Raw genomic sequence first — 25,093 nt, 5'->3', positions numbered from 1 at the left:
AGTTTATTTGCACAGCGTATCTTGTATGGCAACGACTTCAACCCTGAAGAAGATTTTCGGTAGAAGTCGAATGTATTGTTGTGAGAGACGAAAACACTGTGAGTTCATAAAATTAATCTAATGATTTTTTAGAGAATATAGTTTATAATGATTAGTGTATTTGAACTAAATAATTTGATTTAAAGCCTATTTATTATAATAATTATTGCAATAATAATGTCTCTTTTTTTTACTAGACTTGGGAAACCCATCAATGTAGGGTTGAAAGTTGAATACATACGTATCTATTTATTATGTCTGCGAATAATGGACCAAAATTAACAAAAAACGTGTCTCCTCGCCTTTGCCTTGCGTCAAAATTACTTTAATAGATACTCTTTAATTATTTAAAATTAAAAGTATGTTTTTTTAAGTAGTAAGATGTTGTTGACCGGGAGTAAGCTACCTCCACGCAAAATTTCATTTAAATCTGTCCAACAGTTTTGAAGATTAGCCAGTACATAGAAACAATAAATATGAAAAAATCTACATGTGTTCTATTTCACTTGTAACATCCCTTTGACTCAGTTTTTGGTTTTTTTTTCTAAGTACGGTCATTTGTCCTATACAATTTTATTATGTGTATATATATGCATGAGTAGAAAAATATATTTAAGTCGACAGTTGACATTGCCTCTGACTATCCCATTTGAAATTACTGTCGCGAAGGTGTCGTGTGGTCATCATATTTGCGAGTGACGCGTTTTACAGAGATACCTAGCCTAGGCACATAATGTCACTGGACGACTTAGGTAATTGCAATCCTTTTATCTCTGTCTAGTTGAGATAATATACCTGTATAAAATTACTATCAAAATGCCACAATATCATTACCTTTTCCGATATTGCTTCGCGCAGTGTGAACTTATTTATCTATTAATAGATTTACATATATTGTACAAATTACCTTTCTATATTGAATAAGCAAAACGAAAACGGAAATGTTGCGTGTTAAATATCTTTTATGTGTCTTTGCAGTTTTTAGTGTCATTAATTTTAATGGAAATAGTGAGTATACGCAAGTGAAGTTAAATATATCATAAATTAAGTGAAAATGTCATAATCTGTGTAGTGTAAATTTGTGGTTATATTGAAAATGTGTGGTAAATATACCTCCGTCATTGTAGTAGAGAATTCGAAATTTATCAACAACAATCGAAAGAGCATTGGATTTTCAGGGATCAATGACCCATTAATGTCCCATAATCATCCCATAGTACACGATTTTCACCATGATTAGTAGTCTCGTGTAGCGATCATGTACTTAGACACTATCTACCAACACTATTCTTTGAAAGCTAATACATAGGGCAAAGGCATTATTATTAAAATAGACTGTTGACCCTATTGCTAGCAATGTACCATGTCAGGTTAGGTTTCAGTCTAAGAGTTTCTGTTCAGTCAGTGTTCCAAGAACGCATTCCTTTTATTTAGTTCTTTGTTATTATATTTTAAATTTTAACATTGATTACATACATCTTTATTGAATTGATATATAATAATATAGTTTTCTATAGATAAAAAAATAATTAACAACGTTTATATGTACATTAGGTATGTTAGGTATTTTTTTTAATTTCTCCATTATGTTGTTCCTAATGGCTAAATTTAAAAAAAACTTCATACATTCATAATAACATACTATTCTCCTTTATAATATTAGTATATAACAAAAAATATTTATAATTATTATTAGATATTTCCGAGATTCCTCCCTAAGGTAGGTACCGAATGTCCGCTTCGGTAAACTTCTTTTTTTAATTTTTGTATTTTGTTACTTCATATATATTTTGATTATATTGAAGCAATTTATTTTGTCACGATTTATATCAATTTTGGAAAGATAACATACTAACTGATACACGGCATATTGAAGCCGCAAAATAAATAATTGTGCCACTGTTCAAGCTAAATCATTTGAAATGCTGATTGACGTTTGCTATTTATCATTTACTGATTACATATTTATTATTAATATTTAAAATATGATAAATGGAAATAAAATATTGTAGAATAACAAATACATTGCCACTAGGGACGGAGGGGATTGCAAGTAATGGAAACTAGTAGCCACATTCCTCGCAATATCAGGTCATAAACAACTGTGTCTAGTCGACCTCCATGGACCCAGGAATCTATCGTAGTTAATTCGTCACTGGTATGAAGTCAGGTTATCCAATCATCCTCCACTGGCGGCCTGCCAGTTTATACCTTTAACGCAGGAGTGTGCATCAATCTATTGTTTACCATGAAAAAAATACATTCCCACTTCATTCGGTACATCTATTATAAGAAGTAATAATTAAACATAATTTTATGGTGGTGGTTAAAAATGACCGAGGCAGACTTTGTAGGAAGTAGTTTGCGTAGCTAGCGCAGTCTCGCCTATTTCAGTCGGTAAGCAATTGTAAGCTGTTTCGATTCGATGGTGAGATAGGGCAGAGAAATTACATGGTAGAAGCATAACGTCGTATTTCTCCGGAAGGGCAACGTATGAAAAATGCCACGGAAGTTACACGGTTCTATCCCTTTTCTGTATAATATATAAGCAACCGTCACCACTTGCGTTACACTTATGGATCACCCGATGGTAATCAGGTGATCCATGGACTTAAATTAGGTCAGGCCATTGCAATTTCACAAAAAAAGAAATACAAACATATATAGATTTTTACATATTCGATTATTTAATTATCTGTATATATGCCTAAGTTTAGGCTAATATTTCATGTGAAAATGTAGTGGCCTTTCAGTTCATACTATTTATCACATATATACTATTAATGTTATATAAGAAATAAAAAGTATCAAATTACTTATAGACGAAATATGTACTCCCCCGTCTAAAAATAATAACAACAAATAATAGCATATATGAAACGAATGATAGTGAAATCTGGAAATGCTAAAATAATATATATTTCATTATTATTATAAGTTGCCCGCCCCGGCTTTGAACGGGTGCTTTAAACTTTGTAGGTTCAGTACATGTATCTATACATATAAATATTATTGAAGTGTCTGTTTGTAATATTGATATAAACGTTTTTTACTACATGCATATGAATATAATTACGGTACATACACCAAAATAACATTTTTTTAAGTTTTTGGATGTCTGTCTGTCTGTTTGTTCTTAATCAATTGGTTACTAATCAATAATAAAAAAAATATGTTTAACAAAATAGCGTCTATTTAAAAAAAATTGTTGTTGTGACTTATAATAAATAAAAACTGTTTCTATAAAAAAATCATAAAGAGACTTTTTTTATTCCTCGCAACTGCGTATAACCCCTTAATTATACACTTAAGATATGAATACAAGATTTTTTGGCTTTATAAGAGGGTTGTCTTCCACAGCCTTCGGAACTTGAAACCGCTAAACCAGCGCAAAAGTGAAGTTAGCACGAATTGAACGAATAGTTAGAATAGGTTAAACCGATGCTCTTTCATTTCATGCGATAGAGTCTTTACTTTAAACGACTAATTACACAACATTAGCAATTGATGCCTAGTTACACGGACATTTTTACTTGCACCATATAGAACAAATACATGTACATATATTATTTTTAATTGCATCGTTATATTATTATCAATATTTTAATATTGAGTGATATCGATCATTTTTCTAATCTAATTGTTATCTTTTAATCAAGTGTAAATTTTTTTGTTTGTTTTAGATACCTACGGCTTCCGATATGTTAATTTATCGTACAGTACTCCATTACTAATATTTTAATTTTCTAAATATTTGCAGCAAGTGCTTTGGAATGCTACGTCTGCCGCGGATGTCACGATGTGACTGAAGACGATATTAAGACTTGTTATCCGCGGACAACCACGCAAGCACCAACCACAAAATCTACGACCACGGAATCTACGACCACGGAATCTACGACCACGGAATCTACGACCACGGAATCTACGACCACGGAATCTGCGACCACGGAAACTACAACCACAGAAACTACATCCACGCCTACGACCACGCCTACAACCACGCCTACAACGACGTCTACCACCACAGAAACAACAACCACGCCTACAACGACGTCTACCACCACAGAAACAACAACCACGCCTACGACCACGTCTACCACCACAGAAACAACAACCACGCCTACGACCACGGAGTCTACGACCACGGAGTCTACGACAACGGAGTCTACGACCACGGAGTCTACGACCACGGAGTCTACGACCACGGAGTCTACGACCACGGAGTCTACGACCACGGAGTCTACGACCACGGAGTCTACGACCACGGAATCTACGACCACGTCTACCACCACAGAAACAACAACCACGCCTACAACGACGCCTACGACTACAGAACCTACGACCACGTCTACCACCACAGAAACAACAACCACGCCTACAACCACGGAAGATACGACCACGGAGTCTACGTCCACGTCCACGACCACGGAGTCCACGACCACGTCTACCACCACAGAAACAACAACCACACCTACGACCACGGATGATACGACCACGGAGTCTACGTCCACGTCCACGACCACGGAGTCTACGTTCACGTCCACGACCACGGAATCTACGTCCACGTCCACGACCACGGAGTCTACTTCCACGTCTACGACCACGGAATCTACAATCACTCCTACGACCACGGAAGATACGACCACGGAATCTACGTCCACGTCCACGACCACGGAGTCTTCTTCCACGTCTACGACCACGGAATCTACGACCACGGAAGATACGACCACGGAAGATACGACCAGGGAATCTACAAACACGACAGATACGCCACAAAGTCGGCTCTTGGTGAGTTTGTTTATCCTACATACGCATAAATAAAAGTTTTCTAAAATAATAAAGACAGTTTGCAATTAATCTATGAAATAGTACAGACATATTTTTTTTATTTTTAGAATAGGAACCATGCCATTATAACGTAACTAAACTGTATTAGAAATTTATAACATACTATGTATATATGTAGATATACCCTCGGTAGTAGATATAGTGGTCGATAGCACACCTCCTTACTTCCGATGATTGCGGGTTCGATTCCTCGCATAGTATAAACATTTATATTCGTACGTATAAGTATTATTTTTTGTATCGTAATATTGCGTCTAATAAAATATACTCAATAATTTAAAATGTTTTCGTATATTCTATTTCAAGTAACGGCTTTTAATTTTTTGAAACAAAAATATACAAAGGTTACAGTTATCAATTGAAGTGTTAATATAAATAAAATATACAATATACGTTATGAATAAAATATGTCTACGTTACTACTAAATAGTCTACGTTTGAAATACCTATAAGATAATGAGACTGTCTTATCATCATACTTTACAATTACATCAATACATATTAATAGTACACAATAGTACATTAGTAACAGATAACCTTGATAAAGGGAGAAAATGTCTCTCTGTTTTCATGGATTTGAAAAACTATCTCTCTACCGGTCCTTGTGAAGAAACTGGAAAAGATTGGTGTTTTTTGGATTGTGATTGGTTGGGGTTTACAACTTTCTATATTCAAACATTACCTATACAACAGAAAACAAAGGGTAAAACTGGAGCAATATAACAGCGGAGATGTAAACGTGTCATGTGGAGTCCCGCAAGGAAGTGTCTTAGGATCTACTTTATTCCTTATTTATATTAATGATCTCTTCAACATAAATCTTAAAAATGCCAAAATTTTATCCTATGCCGATGATACTGTCATTGTCTTCACTGGTCCTACCTGGAGTATTGTAAAAAGGAACACCGAGCTTGGTATGGCTAAAGTTGCTAAGTGGTTAAAGTACAATCTTCTTACCCTAAATACTAGTAAAACAAATTGTGTTTGTTTTTGGTATTTATAATAACTCGCAGCCAGAACAAGATTACAATATAAAAATCCATAATTGTAATTCTTACTCTATTGATATTAGGTGGTTCTGCTATTTTCAACACTGCATCTAAGTCGCCGCGATAAAGTGTAGTTGCCCTACTATAAACAAAGTGAGTAATATAAAATACTTAGGTGTTATAGTTGACCATCGTTTATCTTGGTATCCCCAAATAGAACAAGTCTCCACAAGGATTCGGAAGTTTATTTGGATTTTCAAAACATTGAGACATATAGTACCAAGTAATCAGACATCCCCACACAGCTCACCCAATCTTTTAAATAAAATATATATTGCTTTGATACAATCCATAATTATGTATTGTATTCCTGTATGGGGCGGTGCATTCAAGTCGCGTTTCCTAGAAATACAAAGAGCTCTGCTCAAGGTAATGTACTTGAAAAACCGACGATTTCCTACTGATGACTTATACCGGATCACGGATCTATTGTCTGTGAGAAAATTGTACATATTAAACGCAGTTTTAAAAAAGCATAAAGAATTTACATACGACCCAGCTTTAAAAAATAAAAGAAGAAAACTTAAAGTTGTATCAGTGCCAAAAACAAAAACCAAATTCGTGAGTATAAAATGTGAAAAGCAAACTGCACTCTTGTTTAATACAATAAATGAAATATACCCTAAAAGTTATCGTGAGTGTAAAAATATACTGATAGATTGGATAAAACATTAAATTATAATGAAACTGAATTACTACTGCATCATTATCGTCACTGCTAAAACTGTTATGCAAGATTACATACACACACACACACATATGTATATATATTCCTATAATGTATGTATTTAATATTGAATTATATAACTAATTATAGTATAATAAACAAGAAACATTTTACAAATGTTTGATGTAAGCTATGGAAGAGTGGAGCCTCCTGGCACAGGTATCTTTATGCTTAAAAGAAGTCTTCAACAACTGTAAAATGTAATTGTAAAATTGTGTTAACTAAATAAAGAATTTTGAATTTAGAATATATGAATTTTAAACATATATATAAATTAAATTTTAATATTTTTATATCAATTAAATAATCATAATAAATATCATAAAGAAAGAAAAATTACCATTTGCATAAGTTCCCCATTACTCTCAATATACACCATCATGCATGGTATTGCCAAGCATTTTATATTTTAATTCATTAGAATCCTCCAGAATGGCAACCTGTCCAGTCCTTAGTTTGTCACTTAAATTACTGCCTGTCTGTAAAAGTAAACTATTATTGTTTTCACTTTTCATCAGATAGGCCGCCAGCTTGTTTGCCATTCTAGTAATATAAAAGAATTACATGAAACACTCTATTATCTAGCCTTGCTGACAATGTAACAAAATTAATAATTCGTAATTCGAATGAGATAGGGTATATAAAGGTAAAAGCCTTTGTTATAATTGCGCCTTCTTGTTTCAGCGCCATGTTCGTTCTTATTCAAGAAAAACTGTATTAAACCGAGAAGAAAACGGCGACAATGAGCCACGATGCTTTGTTTCAGTCTTCCAAAGTAAGTAGATTAAGTAGATTGTTATCGATACATACTTACTATTTATATCACAAGAGCGATCATAGGATACTTTTGAGCCGAATTCATGCTAGCAACGTTGCGGGTATGATTGTTACTCTTTTACTCAATAATAACTAAACGGATAATATTTGGTACACAATAGATACCATAAACTAACATGTCGGATAATTTTTACCCGATTTCAAGTATCAAGTCCCACAAGATATAAGTTGCAGAAACAGAGCAAATGTGTTTTCTAGTGAAATATAATTAAGTTTATCACAATAACGGCCGGTCCGTAACACTTGTGATTGGCTTCTTTTTGTTTGGAGTACAATTCCAATATTACCTATATAAACAGAACAATGTTATTTATAAGGTTTCGATATTTGTCGCGGATAAACCAGCGAGAAATATCGTATATAAAATATTTATAACAATGTTTCATTTCTGTAGACAACTGTAACATTCAATTCAGGGCATCCCTATGGACAATCGGGATGGAATATTACAGTTGTAATGTATAATACGTAATAATTTCAGTGTACATTAGTAATTCAAGTGTAAACTCGTCTACAACCTGATTTCAACTTTATTTTTATAAACATTAAGTTGAATGTATATATGTCATTAAGCTTTAAAATGTAGTCAAAATTTTCGCTTTCGAGAATATTTCGAATTTATGACAAAATATGACATAACAGTGTCAAACTTTGTTACAATTATTCCAGTATGTCATAATTTATGAATAGCCCCCAACATGTCTGTTATTTCAATAATTAATCTTATTTCAGTAAACGGCGAGACTGATGTGATCCGTGGCTGCGCGTACGCATCTGATGTTGATGAGGGTGACAATTCTCGGTGTAGCCAGGCATTACTGGAGGAAAACCTCAGCGATGCGGATTTGCAAAGTTGTAGAATTTGCGACGAAGGTCTTTGCAACAGATCCACGAAAACAGTCATCGGTTTCGTGATTCTTGTTGCCAGTAGTCTAGTTCACTTTTTATAAATTAACATTTAGAATAATGGATTTAAATCATGTGCGTGTCATTTTAACTATGAATTCGTTACGATACTATATCTTAAATATCGTACTTCCGAACCGCGTGGAGGTCGACCTGACATTGTACATTAGGTACTATCAATGGGGTCCTAGTCCTTACTTACTATTACAACTAACAATCTCTTTCCTCTCTGCATAAGTATATCTGATTGTTTGTTATCTTTTCACAAGTATAACTCAAGATATTAATAAAATTTCACGAGAAACATACATAAAAACTTCAACTTCTGATTTTTTAAATATATTTAAAAAAATATATTATACAGTCATAGATTTCATATAAGTAACGGATACTTTCCACATACACAAATCTTAATATTAAGTAATTATTAGTGTTTCTACAATATAAGACACGACACAAATATCAATCTCATTGATTTTTGTCTAGAATCGATATAGAGATTATGTATTTATTAATAAAAACTATGAATCATGGAGGCATTATTTATCTATGTGACGCAATTTAACGACAGTAATTTATTTCATACATTAAACTGTTTATGTCCTCTTTTTTCAAACTACGTTCTTTATTTAAAAGAAAGTGACAAAACATTGTTTCACTTTTTATGAACAAGATAGAGATAATAAATCTTCTTGCAAACTCTTTACTTTTAGGAAAAAGATCACTCTCTGGTGTTATACAAATATAGTATAGTAGTATTTAAAACTAACAAATGTTACCTGTGTAAAATATGCATACATATGTATTTAAGTATATAACCCGTACATGAAATACAATTTTTGTGTGCAGTCTCTCTTTTATCTGATACGTTAATAGATACATTATACCTCAATGAAAGTAATTTTATTATCGTCGTATTTTATTTATTTATTATAAATAATTTATATTACACTTTATATGAATAAGTGTATCTATAAATTTATTGTTTGCCATCACTTAGTTTTTTAAAACATATTAGTTAAATGAAAATTAGTGCTTGTTGCAAAATACGTGTATGTAAACATATATGTGAAAATGAATACCGACAAGAAATGTTATCTGTGTATACGATATCCAATAAGTTTGTACCCCTTTTTAGGATAATTACGTGGACGAAAGAGTACAAAAATTAATTTGGTACAGTTGAAGTTTATGTGGAAACAGAGTGCAGAAAGTTATATTTTTTTATTAATAAAAAAAACATCCACACACCATCATAGAAATAGAAATAGAAATAATCTTTATTCAAATAAACTTAATATAAGCACTTTTGAATAGTCATATATTTTTTAATTATTCGGAATGCAGACTCATCACAAGAAGAATGAGCAATAAACTTCTGGTTTCTTTTTTAAATAAATATTGTTTTAATTAGATTTGCATTAACAAGGATTAGGCATGCGGCAATTAACATAGAAACCGCTATGCACTTAATCTCTGTTAAGTTACATAATAGTTTAGACAAACTGACAATAGAACTGTAATATCGATCAAACATAAAATTTTATTAAATTTCCACCACTGGTTATAATTATTCTGCCCTAATTGATTAGCAGCTAGTGACAAGCATGTACTATCAAAACAATCTCATATGTGACAGTCAAACATTAGATAACAGGTACTTACATATAAAAGGAAGCCAAACCAAACAAAGGAAATCACTAAGCTTGTAAATCAATTATCATTAATGTATACTTTTACGTAAGTATAAAAAGTGGTCTGCGTGGGTACCTCAGTCTCACCTATTTCTATATTTGTAAATTAATAAAATAATTTAATATATTTCTTTATTTTAAAATATTTATAATAAGTATTGAAAATGGTAATGAATTTTTTTATTACATCTAATTTATGTATTTTATTTTAACTCCTATGAATAGTCATAAGAAACATTGTTTGTCATTATTTATTCTGTCCGACCGAAGTCAAATTATAAACGATGTGATAGTGAGGAGCAATCTAGATCGCTTCCTGTTTCACTATGTGCGTAGAGCAATCTAGAACGATTTTTATGAGCTAAAAAAAAGGCCGGCTGTAAACATCTCTAAGAATGAGTCACCGCTACAGAAGTGGCGGTAGAATGCAAAAATACTTCCCGTGGCTTGCTTACTTGATGTACAGATCAACACCGTGGAGTTTTAGTAAGTAAGAATCTCACATAAGATCTCAAGAAGATTTGCTCTACGTTAGAAAAAGGTCATTTTTTTGTTGGTGGATGAACGTGAAATGACTGAGCCGCCTGTGGTAATGGTATACACTGGCGGTTAGATGATGGAATGAAGTTAGGTCAGTCAGTCCATCAGCAGAACTGATAGGTCACATTGTGCCAACACGGGAGCCGCTAGTCCTTATTACTAACAACCAACCCCCATCCCCCCCCCCCCCCTATTCAAGGACGCTTTCTCATAGTTTCATTTTATCCCTATCACAACTACAATATTGTGTGTCTACACAATTTTAAGAACATAAATTACAAGTGCAGTTTTTAAGATCTCTTCGCACACACTTAACAAATTAATGAAGCCATTCAAAGATGGACGATAGATTATAATGTGTACATGTATTTCTGTACTTTTATCCCATAGAATTTCAAACTCTACTACTGTTTTCAGTTCCTATAAATAAATGTATATGCGTCAGTGAACGTTATACCACTTATTAATTAGATAGATAAAAGATAATTCTTGAATATCAAAAAGTATAGATAATATTAATGGGAAAAACATAAAACTAATTATAGGCAAGGAAATACTGCATGAATAACATATAATATAAAATATCTTAAATCTTTATTATGTGTTATCTTGAATACTATTTCAGAAAGGATGTAAACTTAGGCATTTTGCAGATCATCCTCAAGTGTCATTTGGATATGGGTTTATCTACAGATATGACGTAATTCTTTCCGAGAACTAATTTGATTTTTTAATCTAATTCACGTTGACAGTTTTTTAAAATTCAGTTCATACAAATATAAAACTGTGTTAAAGCTTAAGTATTAGACATGAACTAACCATATACGAGGGTAGTAGGAAGATAGTTAATCATCAAAAGTATCTTCTTCGTCTTCTTCGGCAGGTCGTTTCCAGGCGGCACGGCTCGTGGTCAGGTGTTGGTGCCATAGCTTGTCTATTGTAATTATTGCATAAGCGGACCATTTGGCTGTGATCTACTTCCACTTCTTATTGTCCACTCCACTCCAGAACACACTCGTTCCATCTACAATCGTTACGGCGACATACGTATACGGTCCATAACCATTTTAACTTAATTATCTGGTATCCTACAACAATTACCTACCTCAGTTTTACTCGATTTGATGTACCTACATATTTTGAATTCCACTGCGACCTAGATTTTATGTATAACCCCAAAGTGAGAGTCCACATCAAGCATGCGTAGATACATATGTACATAATGACTTAAAGAACATATCTATCCTAGTCTTCAATAAGTGCCAATGAACTGGCATTGGCACATTTTGGCAAATTTGAATAGAGCATATATATGTATTTAAAATCGAATGTATATATCTATACTAATACTATAAAGAGGAAAGATTAGTATTTTTGTGTGAATGTATGTATGTTTGTAATGAATAAACTCAAAAACTACTTTCCAGATTCTAAAAATTCTTTCACCATTAGAAAGCTACATTCATCCTGAGTAATATAGGATAGGAGTATATTTATTGCTAGAAAATGTTAGGAATCCTTACTAAAACTTTAGTAACGAAACTCAAGGTGTAAAAAAATGGCATAAAATATCTTTCGTCGCGTGCGCTGCGGAAACTATTGCTGATAGAATAAAATCTACAATATTGAAGAACATATCGATAATTATAAAAAACTTCGTGAGCCTGTATGTCTAACTATTATCGTCATATCACAATAACCACTTTTTACATTTTAAAAGTTGGTAGAAATACCGACCAAACTTACACCATGTTATTCATACTTCTGTTTAAATCCTTATCTAGATAAATCATATTGTTTTCAAAACTGTTTCAATTTGTGTACATTACTTTTAAATTGTTCAAATCCGCTACTCTATTCAGTAGATATTACGAATTTAATAAGTTATAGAAATAGAAAAAATAACGCTGTCCCGTTATACATGTTATTCATACCTATTTATTAATCCTTATTCAAATAAATTATTTTGTATTCAAAATTGTTTCAATACCTGCAGATTACTTTTTGAATTTTTCAAGTCGTAGGTGTATATTCCATTCATCGGATCAAGCAATTTTCTGTGTCAGAAATGCTCATGACGAAATTGAAAATTATTTAAAAGGCCGATATATCAATACATCTGAACAGTGTGGAGATTGTTAGAGTTTCCTATCCATGACAGACACTCTACTGTAGTACACTTAGGCAACGGACAACGAGTAGACTTCCCAGCGGAAAACAGTAGAAAATCCACCAAAAACGACACTCACGGCATTTTTGACCTATGCAGTAATAACGGATTTGCTACAATACTACTCAATGCTAACAATATATTTTCTAGAAGGAAACGTGGGCAAGACGTAGTTGGACACCCCGGCATAAAAAAGGATGTGGCATTGGGAAGAATATACAGTATTCATCCTTCCCAGTCAGAACGTTTTTATCTCTGGATACTACTTCATCATGTACGTAGCCCAACATCGTTTCAGGATTTAAAAACAGTTGATAAAAAACTTACGAAGCCGCTTGTCAAGGTAGAGGTTTGCTAGAAGATCAGATAAAAAAAACCCGTACGAAGCCGGGACGGACCACTAGTATATATATTCAGATTTTATATCTTATACTAATTTGAGTTATGTGTGTTGTAAATGTTGTAAGGCATTATTTAATAATTAGTATTTTATGATTTACAAGTTGCAAACTAATAGTATTATGTTATAAATTTATAAATTCTTTATTATATTATTAACCGGGTCTCAACACATCATGACTTAAGAATACAAATAATTTATATTAAACACGAAGGTTTAAAAATAACTATAATAAATACTTGTTGCGATCTACTGCACTAATAACATAATTTAATATTTATTTATTGGCAGAATTGAATCTGAGATAATTTATTGTATTAAGTAATGTTTTACTTGATAATTCATCGGCCCTGACAATTCAATAGTTAACTTCCCAAAATTAATCTGGTTTATCATTTTAATCATGATAACCCTAAAACCCATATTCAATTCAAAATAATAAACTTGTCCATGCGTATTAGCCTTATCTACAATTGAAGTGTTCATATATATGTATATATATATAATATTAACCATCTGCTTCTTCTGTATCCTATTTATTTGGGGACGGCGTAATATATTTATCTCTTTCATTCATCCCTCTTCGCAGTCATCTCGTTATTTACTCCCTATCTTATCATATGAATAAAAGAAATGTATAGACAGATGGAATAATAGTCCTCAAGCCAGAAACAGATTTTGTGATGACCAGATGACCAAATTACTCTCAGCCAAAAACTTCTAAAAGAATGAAAATACTAGATTATTATTAGCATTATGTACTCTAGTGAACAACAATAATTACCATTTAAGTCTTTAGCCGATAGGAAATGATTAACCAAATTTTGCTGGCTCTCGAGCCATATAAATATAAATGCTAGGATTCATTTTAAAGTAAATTACAAAAAAAATTGATACATTTGTTAAGTACGAATATTACACCCATAGCTGCAATTATTCGATTTGTATAGGTACATAATACTCAAAGTAATATAATTTAATTAGATCTATCAACGGTATTTGCAATCAACTTACAATTACTGAATAGGTCTTAAACTACTTAAGATAAAACTATAATAGCTATCTACAGTAATCTCCACTGAACTTAAAACAAAGTATGAAAATAGTGTAAGTATCTACATCAATACTGATTTGCATTTACAATGTCCCAATTTATAATTGAAGGAATTTCTAAATCTAGGCTTTCGTAATGTAATATTGTAATCTTTCCGCACAGAGAATAAAAAAATTGCATCAATATAGAGTAAATTAAAACCTTTTGTATTATAAACAATACAATTGCAAAATTGCTGACGGTCTAACTGATAACAAGAGATCGCCTATGTACCTACATAGATGTCATAGATGTGACGCTCATGATTCCCCTTATGCTAATAAAATTAATAATAATAACCCATGACAATTCACACAACGCCATAAAGTCCCACACAAAACATTGTTTCGAGAGGAATTGCATCCGCGACCATCGGAAGTTAAGCGGTGTAATCAACCCCTAGATCACAGAAGCCGTCAACCAGTAAGTTAGGGTAACTTAACCTTAATACAACCTTCAAAGCAAATTGAGTGGCAGCAGAAATATCTAATACAGAAATACCCACATAGACTACTTTATATAAAGTATAGGTTACCTCTGACTTTGTACAACGTCTATTGTAACTTCTTCTTATAGTCGTTGAGTACGAGATACGTATTCGTATTTTTTTATCAATAAATGGTTTAGTAGTAGTATTTAATATTCTCATATCTGTGTTAGTGTGAAAGTGTATATTTATTCTACATACCTATTATTTTTAATTGAAACATGTTCTAGGAAAGTAGGTGCCATTTGCTAATCAAGTGATGATAACACGTTATCATGTCAGAAGGTAATTGACACAATTAATTAAGGGACATTACACGTCCATAAACAAAAGCAACTAATACATGAATGAATGCTACTTAGTACTAAAACAATAGTAGTAGTCTTTGGTTTCAACTTCGATTTTATTTACAATTCAAATCTTGCCATAGTTTGATATAACTATGTACTCATGTTTTGTCATTCATTCTTAATCGGTTTTATCAATTACAAGTAAGAAATATTTTTATCGTCATAGAGTAGCAGCAAATCTACTGACATATATTTAAAAAAAAGACGCTGAAACTACTGCAGGCTCGGAAATAATGGTTCATTAATTTGACTGTCAATTGTTTTATCACATTGCTTCAGTGAAAGGAACATTAAAAATAAAAATTATTAAAAGTTAAAATTAGTACATTATTAAAGCAAAAGTGATCACAGGCCCTGTTTCGCACGAATTCGCATTATTATTGTGATTTTCTTTCTTTTCGAAAATAAAATGAGCAGTAACGGCAGCATTACATTTGCTTTATCTACGAAATGAGATGAATTTTTTTTATATCTATACATTACAAACAAATTAAGTAACTGAATAATATTAAGTAAAAAATACTTATTGAAAAAATTATTTAACATATTAATTTTGTCACATCCGAATCTCTATGTAAATAGTACGTCACAAATTATGTCCAACAGCTAGCTGGTATTTACTTTATTACCAATAAATTAGAAATACCTTTGTCTATTATCTTATCCACTATCTAACTGTCATATAATAAAACTTAATACAATGAAATTTTCCTGCAACTATAAAGTAGTAAAATTAGCCGTCAATATGCCTATTTCTTTACGTACGTTACTGTCATAATAGACGAAAGGATTAAAAAATATGCGAAACAATATATTATATTAACAAAACTATATACAAATTCTATTCATTGTCTATTACTACCCATAATAACATTTTAAATGCGAAATTATATTTATCTATTTTTTAATAAAATTTAACAGTAAGATAAATTGAATCAGAATTGACAGTTCTCATCTCAAAAAAACATACAAATTACGCGGATAACAGCTAGTGTAAATGCTACATGTCTAGGAGCACATATTCTTTTATCTATGATATATAGTAATATTGATGTAGTGACTGATATCTGATATCTGACTTTGTGTTTTACCGTAACTCCGTTGCGATTCGCACGAGTGATTGCATACTTTTAGGGTCACTCAAGCATGCTGAATCTGTTGATTGCGATAACATGCAAATATAAATTATTGCTACTACCTATACTCTCAGTCGTCATTTAGTTTATAAGAAAAAATGTTCACACTTGTCATTTTCAATTATTTTACCTTTTGTTTGATATGTCGTGTCGAATCTTCAGGTAGATAATAAAGTGTATACTATATTTTAAATGAGGGAACTTGTTATTATGATCTGATTAGTTACTATTGTGGTCGCGCCTCTACGATCAGAATGGCTCAAATGAGTTAATATTACATTTACATATATACTTAATTAAATATGTATTTATATATACAAGCAGAACCGGCCACGCGTTGTTGTGGTTAATGTTCTTGAATAAAATAATATTGCAGTCAGTATCAGTATCAAGTTTGATCACACTGCTTACAATGTGGAAATCAAATTTGCAATCGGTTCAGCAGTTTAGGAGTCCATCGCGAACAAACAACGTGATATGTAATTTTTGTTTATAAAGATATTTTGAGGTATATTAAAACATTATGCGAGGTATTGGTACCAGCGTTTTGGGAATAGTTTTTGTATCAATTGTGACCGCACTTATTTAGACTTTATAATAAAATATATCAATATTACTAAATTTGTATCTATTTTATGTCTTCTTTCTACTATTTAATGTAAACTTACAAAAATAAGAAAATGCTCGGAACCGCTGATACATGTCACGTCTACTATATATTTACTTTCTGTATGTTACTTTATGTAACCCTTTTAAAAATCACTTTCACAACAGACGGTGGTATTTTACTGACAAAGGATGCAAATCAAGATAACGTGAATTTAGAGCGAACTGACAAAGATGCCGAGGACAGATCTTTGGTTTTAGCACAAGCAAATACCGGAACGAACCAATACATGGCTGGAATAAGACCAGTTCCATACTTAACACCAGTAGAATGCTATGCCTGTACCGACTGCCCAGTTATACATCTGAACACGACAACAAAACAATGCCCATATAGTAATGATTACACCAAACGAAATAAGTGTGTTGTATATGTTGAGAAATATAAACGTAAGTATAATACCGATATGAATGACTAATGTAAAGGAGGAGACTATGTCGATAAGAAAGGGAATCAGTTGAAATTTATTAACAAAAATAGAGTCGAATCAAATGTTTATTGTATGTAATTAGTGCGCTGAAATGTATGAATACTTATTGTATTCATAGTTGAAAAACATCAAAATTTGTTCATTCTTATTTAGTATGTATGTTAATAGATAATAATAACCTTGTACACTTCACACAGCGCTATCAAGTCCTAAGCTAAGCAGAGCTTAGGTTATAGATACTAGACAACTGATATGATATATATATCTAATTATATTACCAAACAATATCTAAGTATGTATTAGTTGTCTAGCATATATATGTATATATATATATATTATATATAATATAAATAGAAAATACCCAGACCGAAACAAACTCAAGAATTAATAATAATATTTGAATCGTGCGAGGACTCAAACCCCCGACCATCAAAAGAAAAGCGGTGTACTAAACCGGTAGACCGCCTAGGTCATCGTATATAATCAAATATATACCCAATACATATAATAAGAATGTCAGCTACATTCTCGCCTTCATCGCCATCTATCCACGATTAGGAGCGATATGAGAACGTAATAGTACCCACAATTATTGTTAGAATTTTTGTATAGTATTTGTTTCGTCATTATTTTTATTAATTTATATATACGTTTCACACACGCAGTCTAAGTGAATTGAAATGACCAATCACTGACCAGTTTCTTGACTGGTCGTACTATAGCCAATCGTAATAGCAATCAACTGATCACGTGACAATTTTCGTGATCAGAAATCTTGTCTCTCGATTCGATGCGAACGGCGGTTGCAACGTAGCTAAGTGTTATAAAATTCAAATTTAAGCCAAAGAACTGTTGAACCATTATCATTCCTGAAGTTGTGAAACTTGAAGTGGACAGCAGATCCGAAGTGGAAACCCGAAGAGCAATACGCAACAAAGGATCGATCCCCGGCTCTTCCAGGGGAATATACGACGATCCGGCTATATGTAAGTAGTGCTTGGTCAATATCTTTCCATAAAGACTGGCGTGTGTAATCGTCTTACATAAGCTGGGTCTCCCAAAGTGTCATCGGTTCTACCGAATTGATACACTATTTGTGTGCGCTAATCTCAGAAACGGATTAATTGATTGAATTGGTACGGTTTTTACCAAAGAATTATCGTAAGCTTTTCTTACAGTTGAATGTTTCTATATTCAAGTGAAGTTATACCGTACCGTAGGTACCGATGTTAATAAGTCTATAGTAGATTGCTCAGAACAAAGCTACAATCGCGTATTTGTATTGGTTGTGTACTATAATTTTATTACCCATATTATTCTACAATATTCTTACAGACACGAAGAAACCCTGGTACATAAGAGGATGTGCATCCGAGCGCAGTTCTTGTACCGAAATAAGGAGAGCTCACAATCAACTTTCAGATATTGTCAAATTAGTAAGCTGTCAGGAATGTGAAGGAGACAGGTGTAATGCAAGTATATCCTGCTCACTCTCCGATTTTTTGATGGCATTTTTCGTCTTAGTATTTACTCCGTTTTCTTTAAACAAATTGATTTAGTGATTTTATTATAAACACTGCATTATAAAGTCAGACACGTTTGCTACTGGTATTAGAAAGGCTTGATAAATTACAAGTGTATAATAAATATACTATGGATATGGATACTCATACATTACCACTATAATCAAATGTTTCATTAATTTCTACAAATACTTTGAAGAAAAATTATAGATTTGTAACATTTGTTGTTTTATTCGTAGATATATGATAATGAGTATCTACTTATTATCTTATTAACCAAAATACTTAAATAGCTTTAGTAAAATTAAGAGTTACAAAATTAAAAAGGAGAATAAAATAATGTTCCTATAAATTTCATAAATTTTTTTACAACTTAAACTTATATCTTACTTGGGTATTGATCTGATGAAAAGTAAAACCCTTATTTTTAAAAGTAAGGTACCTACTACTAGTATTTTTAATCACGTTACTTTAAAACAGAAAAATGGATCTACAAGTCTATTTTGGAGCCAAATCACAATATGTATTTCAATACAATACAGTTTTACTGCTCTTTTAAAATGTAATCAAAAATAAACTAAAGAAATTTATAACAATTTCTGTTAGTTCTTTCACAAAATGTGAAATTAATATGTTGCCAGTATGTAATTCAAGAGTTAAAAGTTGAGCAAAACTAATGTCATAAAATCGAAATTCGGATGCAGAGTAGACTGACTGAATGTGATTATTAAGAATTATTGAAAATCATCACATGTATATATAAAATGTCTTGTGTGGTCTTCCCCTAGAGAATACTGTTTATGTTGAACTCAGAAAAATTGAAATATTAGAAAGTAAATTAACGTCGAGATTGTAAAAAACAATCAAGAAATTACACAGCTGCGTGAATAGACATTTCTTGGAAATTTCTAATCGTTTTTGATAAGCATTAATCCTATGATTGCATCATTTTATTTCTTTGAGGCTTGTTTGCTAGGTAGAAATCTGAATTAGTCACTTTTTTAAGGTCAGCATCGTAATTCCAACCTGTCGTCATCCACTGTTGATGATGCTCCCTAGAAAGTTATATGATTCTCTAGGCAAGTGTATTCTTTATTACGATAAGGTCTAAAAACTTCAGTGTGAAAGGAATATTATTTTACATAAATTGCATAAAGCAGGTTTATGTTTACATAAGTGTTGTACTTTTTTGCTTTAACATTTCTTTTTTCTTTAACTTTCGCAACTATGTAAATAAATATTAAATATTTATTTCTGCCTAATAAGATACCTTATTGTTTATTATCAAATTGGTACACAGAAATAACTATAAAATATATAGAAATTGTTATTCACTGAAGCAATGTGTGTCATTAACAACATTTGACAAAGGTAAATAAATATACTAATAGGTAATTCCCTGGACAGATGTAGTCATAAGAATATATATGTTATCTACATACCAGTTGATGAGGATTAGCAAAATAGATATTGACAAAATGTTTTATGTGCTAATGACAGAATACAGAATGGATTTCTCGCCTGGTTAACGGTATACTCTGTCGAAGCACCAGTGAAGGATGATAGGACAGGAATCATTATGGTCAATTCATAAGTAATAATCATGAAAGTTTCCAGGAGTAACCACGTGGAAGTCGATCCGAAGAGGTAAATTATTTATAATAGGGCCACTAATCCCCATTACGCAACTTTATTTTCTGGAGTCGAGCGAGCGTAGTAGCATTAGGCTACTATGCTCTCATTGTATATAGTTTATACAGGGGGGAAGGGGATTGTTGCCCATTGCTAGCAATGTAGGTCCATGTCAGGTCGACCTCCACGCGGTTCCCCCTGGAAACCATCGTGTTCAATTCCTAGTGAATTTTGTCACGATGGGCTAACTGACCTGACCTCATTCTCTCATCTTATCATCCTCCACTGGTGCTCCAGCGTATGCCATTAGCGCAGGGTGCACCATTCGATTGTCATCCACAACAAAAAAAAAGGTTTATACAGCTTAACAAAGTTCTGAATTCAAATGTTACAGCAATATTTAGCATGGACAAATCAACGGCATTCCTCATGCCTCATTTAGTTTCGAGTAGTAAAGACTATCGTTGAAATTCGTCCGTCCGTAGACCGAGCCCTTATTTATAATTTCTTAAAAAAAGAGTTCGGGTAGGCGAATGCATGGTCGGTGTAATTTCATATTATCATTAAACAGAAAATAATGCAGCAAACCTATATTTTTTATTCCGATAGATTACTTTTCTAGATATCTTAATATGTATTGATAATATGTGGTATGCATTGATAATATAATAATATATCAACAGCAGTGTATAATCTGATAATTTCGCAATAATGCAGATATACTACAATTAAATCACTGTCTGTGTGATTTTTTAATCTCGTTAAATTATCTAATACTATATTATTTAAAATCTTGTGCTTTAATTCCAGAGTATTTAGTGGTAAATTTTACAGTAAACTATTATTATGTATAGAGTATTATTTGTGTGCTAATAAAAGTAGTAAGAAAATATAAAATATACTAAAAAACATTTATGCTATTTAAGAAAATACCGTGAGGCAACTGCATTAAAAAAGGTTTTGTTTTTTTTAATTACATATTCTTCATGTAATTAAAAAAAACAATTATACAACACTAGTTAATAGAAATTCGTTTAAAAATTTTAATAATTGAACCTACAACTGAAACACAGCTTACAAAGCAAGGTGCCTAGCGATTGAAATATATGAAACTGAGGCACCCACAAAAGATACGTGAGGCTATATCTCTGACTATTGACTATTATTATATTATAATTAAGTCACTATAACCATTTCTCGAAATATGGATAGAATCTAAAGATTAAGTTAATAATAATAATCAATGTAATGTACATTGACTTGTCCGAATAAATACTTTTTATAATCAAAGTTGTTTGTATTGATGCTACAGTAAGTATCATGTACCTAAGAATTCATGAACTAGTACAAAATATATGACTTAAACTAATATTCATCCTGTTATAACCTAATATAGCAGTCATTTACTAACGTGATATGTGTCACAATATTCGAAATATTACATTTGAAATAAAATAAACTGTTACAATTAAGAAACAATTTGAAATCCATAAGTCCACTACATATTTTATATAAACTAGAATATATATGTTATGTAAACTAGAACCAATGATAAACTGGAACAAAAGGATTTTTTTTTTATTTACACACAACAATTAAGTCGTTATTAAATTATAAATAGTCTTTATTCATTAATATACCTACCATAAATGATCATTTATGTCTACAGGTATTAAGAAAAGGAATGAGTTTGATAACCCTATGTGGGTCCATAAATGGCTAATAGTCTCGTTTCAGTATTCTTTAAACTGAACAATTTACCGTAAAAATAATTGCCGACATCTTATTATTTTGAGCATTGCATATAAATCTATTGATCATGTATATTTAGTAAGAGGAATCCAAAATATTTTCCGAACATTTCAGGGTGTCGACATAAATTCTTCAGTTTCATGAAGTATCACTAGTGTTGTCTTACTATTCTGGTATGACTAACTCTGTGTACATACTTAGCATTTTTTGTTTCAAAACACTTGGTTGCTTCAATATATATTTTTCTTCTAATTAAATGGCCTGTAAGTCAGAATATTTCGTATGTATTATATCTATATTTGTACCAGTATTTTAGTGAGAATAAAGTCGTACTAACTTGCAATTTCAAAACAGAATTGTTCGCATACAAAGTGTATAGAATATAGAATGCTAAATACAAAATATCAAAAACCACGTTATCTTAAAGTTTGCTATTGTTATTTCAGAAGGCGCTTCTAATTTATTCACGCGTATTATTAGCAATAATCAATAACAAAACATGTAAACTTATGTAAAGTTTACATGTTTTGTTATTGTTTATTTTGTTTATATAACATGTTATTATTTTTATTCAGTAATTATCTTATTACATTTTATTTAACATTACAAAAAATATTGCTACTGTGCCTCTTTTCCGTTGCTCTATTTCAGAAGATTAAATGTTTTTATGAACTATTGTAATGCTGATGCCTGTAGTAAAAGGGATAAGTGCAGAGGATGCCATGAAAAAACGTATGGTGTGGAGTTAAATTATATCCTGCCTGACAAATACGACTTCAGCCTGGTTGCATCGGTTCCAACCTTGGCCCGGGTCGTCGTGATGGAACAGAGGATCGAAAGGTGTAATACCTCTGCACTTGATTGATTCAGAATTGTTCTTACATCGTTCTTCAAAATGCTACACAATACATACATAAAATCTTTTGAATGATATACACCACGAAGACTATACATATATACACATTGTAGTCTCTACTAAAATGTACCTATGTTACTAGACGATGTTACGTTGAGATGTACTTATTTTTTTTTCGATCATCTCAAAAATCCGTCTTTTTATACTGTACCATTCATGTTCTATCCAATAAAGAAGAACAAACTATATGCAAGTGCTAACGCTAGGCATGTATGTATTAATATATTGTAAATGAAATTAACAAACGCTGAAGAGCAGAGTAGGCAGGTACCTATAATTTATTTTTATCTCTGAACTATTTCGATCTAAATATTTGAACACGAATTCAGCACAATGTAGGAAGTTCCCGATATGAGGATGACAATTGTAAAAATAAAACAGACCGTCAAATTGGAACAAACAACACCACGGGAGCATAGTAGTTTGTAAAAAAGTCAGAAGTCGCTTTTACCATATAACGATATTTGATTTATTTCTTTGCACAAACCTGATAAACTTGCGTAAGCATATCAGCAAAAAGTTAAGGACTTAACTCATCTCATATTGTTAATATATCTTGTTGACACATACCTACACAAGATAGGTAGGTACTAACTAAGATGTACAACATCTTATTACATGAACTTGACAATGCGTGACCGCCACAGTCTCTTAATTCCTTTACTTATCACATATTCTGTCGTATGTCATGTTAGACGAATCAGATTTTACCAAACTTCACTGACAATCAATTTAAAATTATGATAATGCGTGATGATTTAATTTGAGTATGACACAGAATGTTTTTGTTTTGTTTTATTGTCACAAATAATGCAATTATTTAAATAATGATTTTAGATCTAAAGACAATTTAGGATAGATATATATTTGGAATAGGATTTGAACTGATGGTTTATCTAGTTACTGACGTCACCTATATTAAGAGATAGGGTACAATCAATAGAAATTAATTACTAATGGAGTCTCAGGTGTCATTCCTCTGTGCCCTGTAACTTCACTACCATATCTCATTTAGACGGTGCGGCGCGACGTCTCATTTAGAATAAAGCGGTGTGCTAACCATCGCTTTACCTTATACAAATATTAAATAATTAGAAACGTTATTTAAATACGAATTCTAACAAGCTGTACAGGCCAGCTACAGCCAACAGCATAAGAGTAGTCCGAAAAAAAACATTTATCTATTTAGAATATAAACATTTTTCTATTAGAAACAAATAAAATAACCATGATATAAGAATTAAATGCTTGCTGTAACAAAAATATTCGTTCCCAAGACAGTGGCGACGATAGTCTTTCGTAATCCAAATCTTGAGTCAACTGTACCATAGAATAATTAGAATAATACTACAGACTGGACATGATAATATACCTTCTCATATTTGGCTTTGAATGTTATAAAAAACACGTTTTTGTCCCCTTTGTTCGTTTGCACAAACTTGCATCTATTATATTCCGCAATTCCATTATATTGGTTATACATTCTATCTTTATATTAAATTGCATTAAGATCCGTTCCGCCGTTTAATGGTGAATAGGTAACAAACAAACATACAAAGAGACTTTTGCATTTATAACATTAATATAACTTTATGAATATATATTTGTGAAAATTATCATTACTAGATACACGTACTGAAGCAGTAGTTTAATCAAGAAAGCTGCAAACAGATAATGTTAGTTGCTTTATTACTGTAGGTATATGTAAACATTTTAATTTAGGTATTGGCTATATATATATCTATGAAAAAAAAAAAAAAAAATACGATGATAAAATTATATTAATTAAAAACATATTTATTAAAGTACTCCAAGAATTTATTATGTTATTTTATTTCACCAATGATGTAATTTGAATTTGTATGAATATACTTCTGTTAATGACAGAAGCTCC

The 25,093-nt window shown here is 31.7% G+C and overlaps 2 protein-coding genes across 2 annotated transcripts; both read left to right on the top strand.

The window, feature by feature from the left end:
- The first annotated feature begins 879 nt into the window (after positions 1-879).
- LOC131851201 (salivary glue protein Sgs-3-like) lies at positions 880-10,267 on the top strand. The gene is made up of 4 exons (XM_059201656.1): positions 880-1,047; positions 3,800-4,830; positions 7,351-7,441; positions 8,236-10,267. Exons 1-4 carry the CDS (start codon positions 981-983, stop codon positions 8,451-8,453), a joined length of 1,407 nt encoding a protein of 468 aa, XP_059057639.1. The 5' UTR covers positions 880-980; the 3' UTR covers positions 8,454-10,267.
- Positions 10,268-15,068: 4,801 nt separating this feature from the next.
- On the top strand, positions 15,069-18,935 carry LOC131851314 (uncharacterized). Its single transcript, XM_059201801.1, has 3 exons — positions 15,069-15,078; positions 17,054-17,335; positions 18,712-18,935. Exons 1-3 carry the CDS (start codon positions 15,069-15,071, stop codon positions 18,933-18,935), a joined length of 516 nt encoding a protein of 171 aa, XP_059057784.1.
- Positions 18,936-25,093: the final 6,158 nt, after the last annotated feature.

Source organism: Achroia grisella, unplaced genomic scaffold (genome assembly GCF_030625045.1).
Source record: "Achroia grisella isolate CSIRO2021 unplaced genomic scaffold, CSIRO_AGI_Agris_v1 utg782, whole genome shotgun sequence".
Taxonomy (NCBI): Eukaryota; Metazoa; Arthropoda; class Insecta; order Lepidoptera; family Pyralidae; genus Achroia; species Achroia grisella.
Note: the sequence above shows the minus strand (reverse complement) of the source record. Positions and strands in the feature narration are given on the sequence as shown.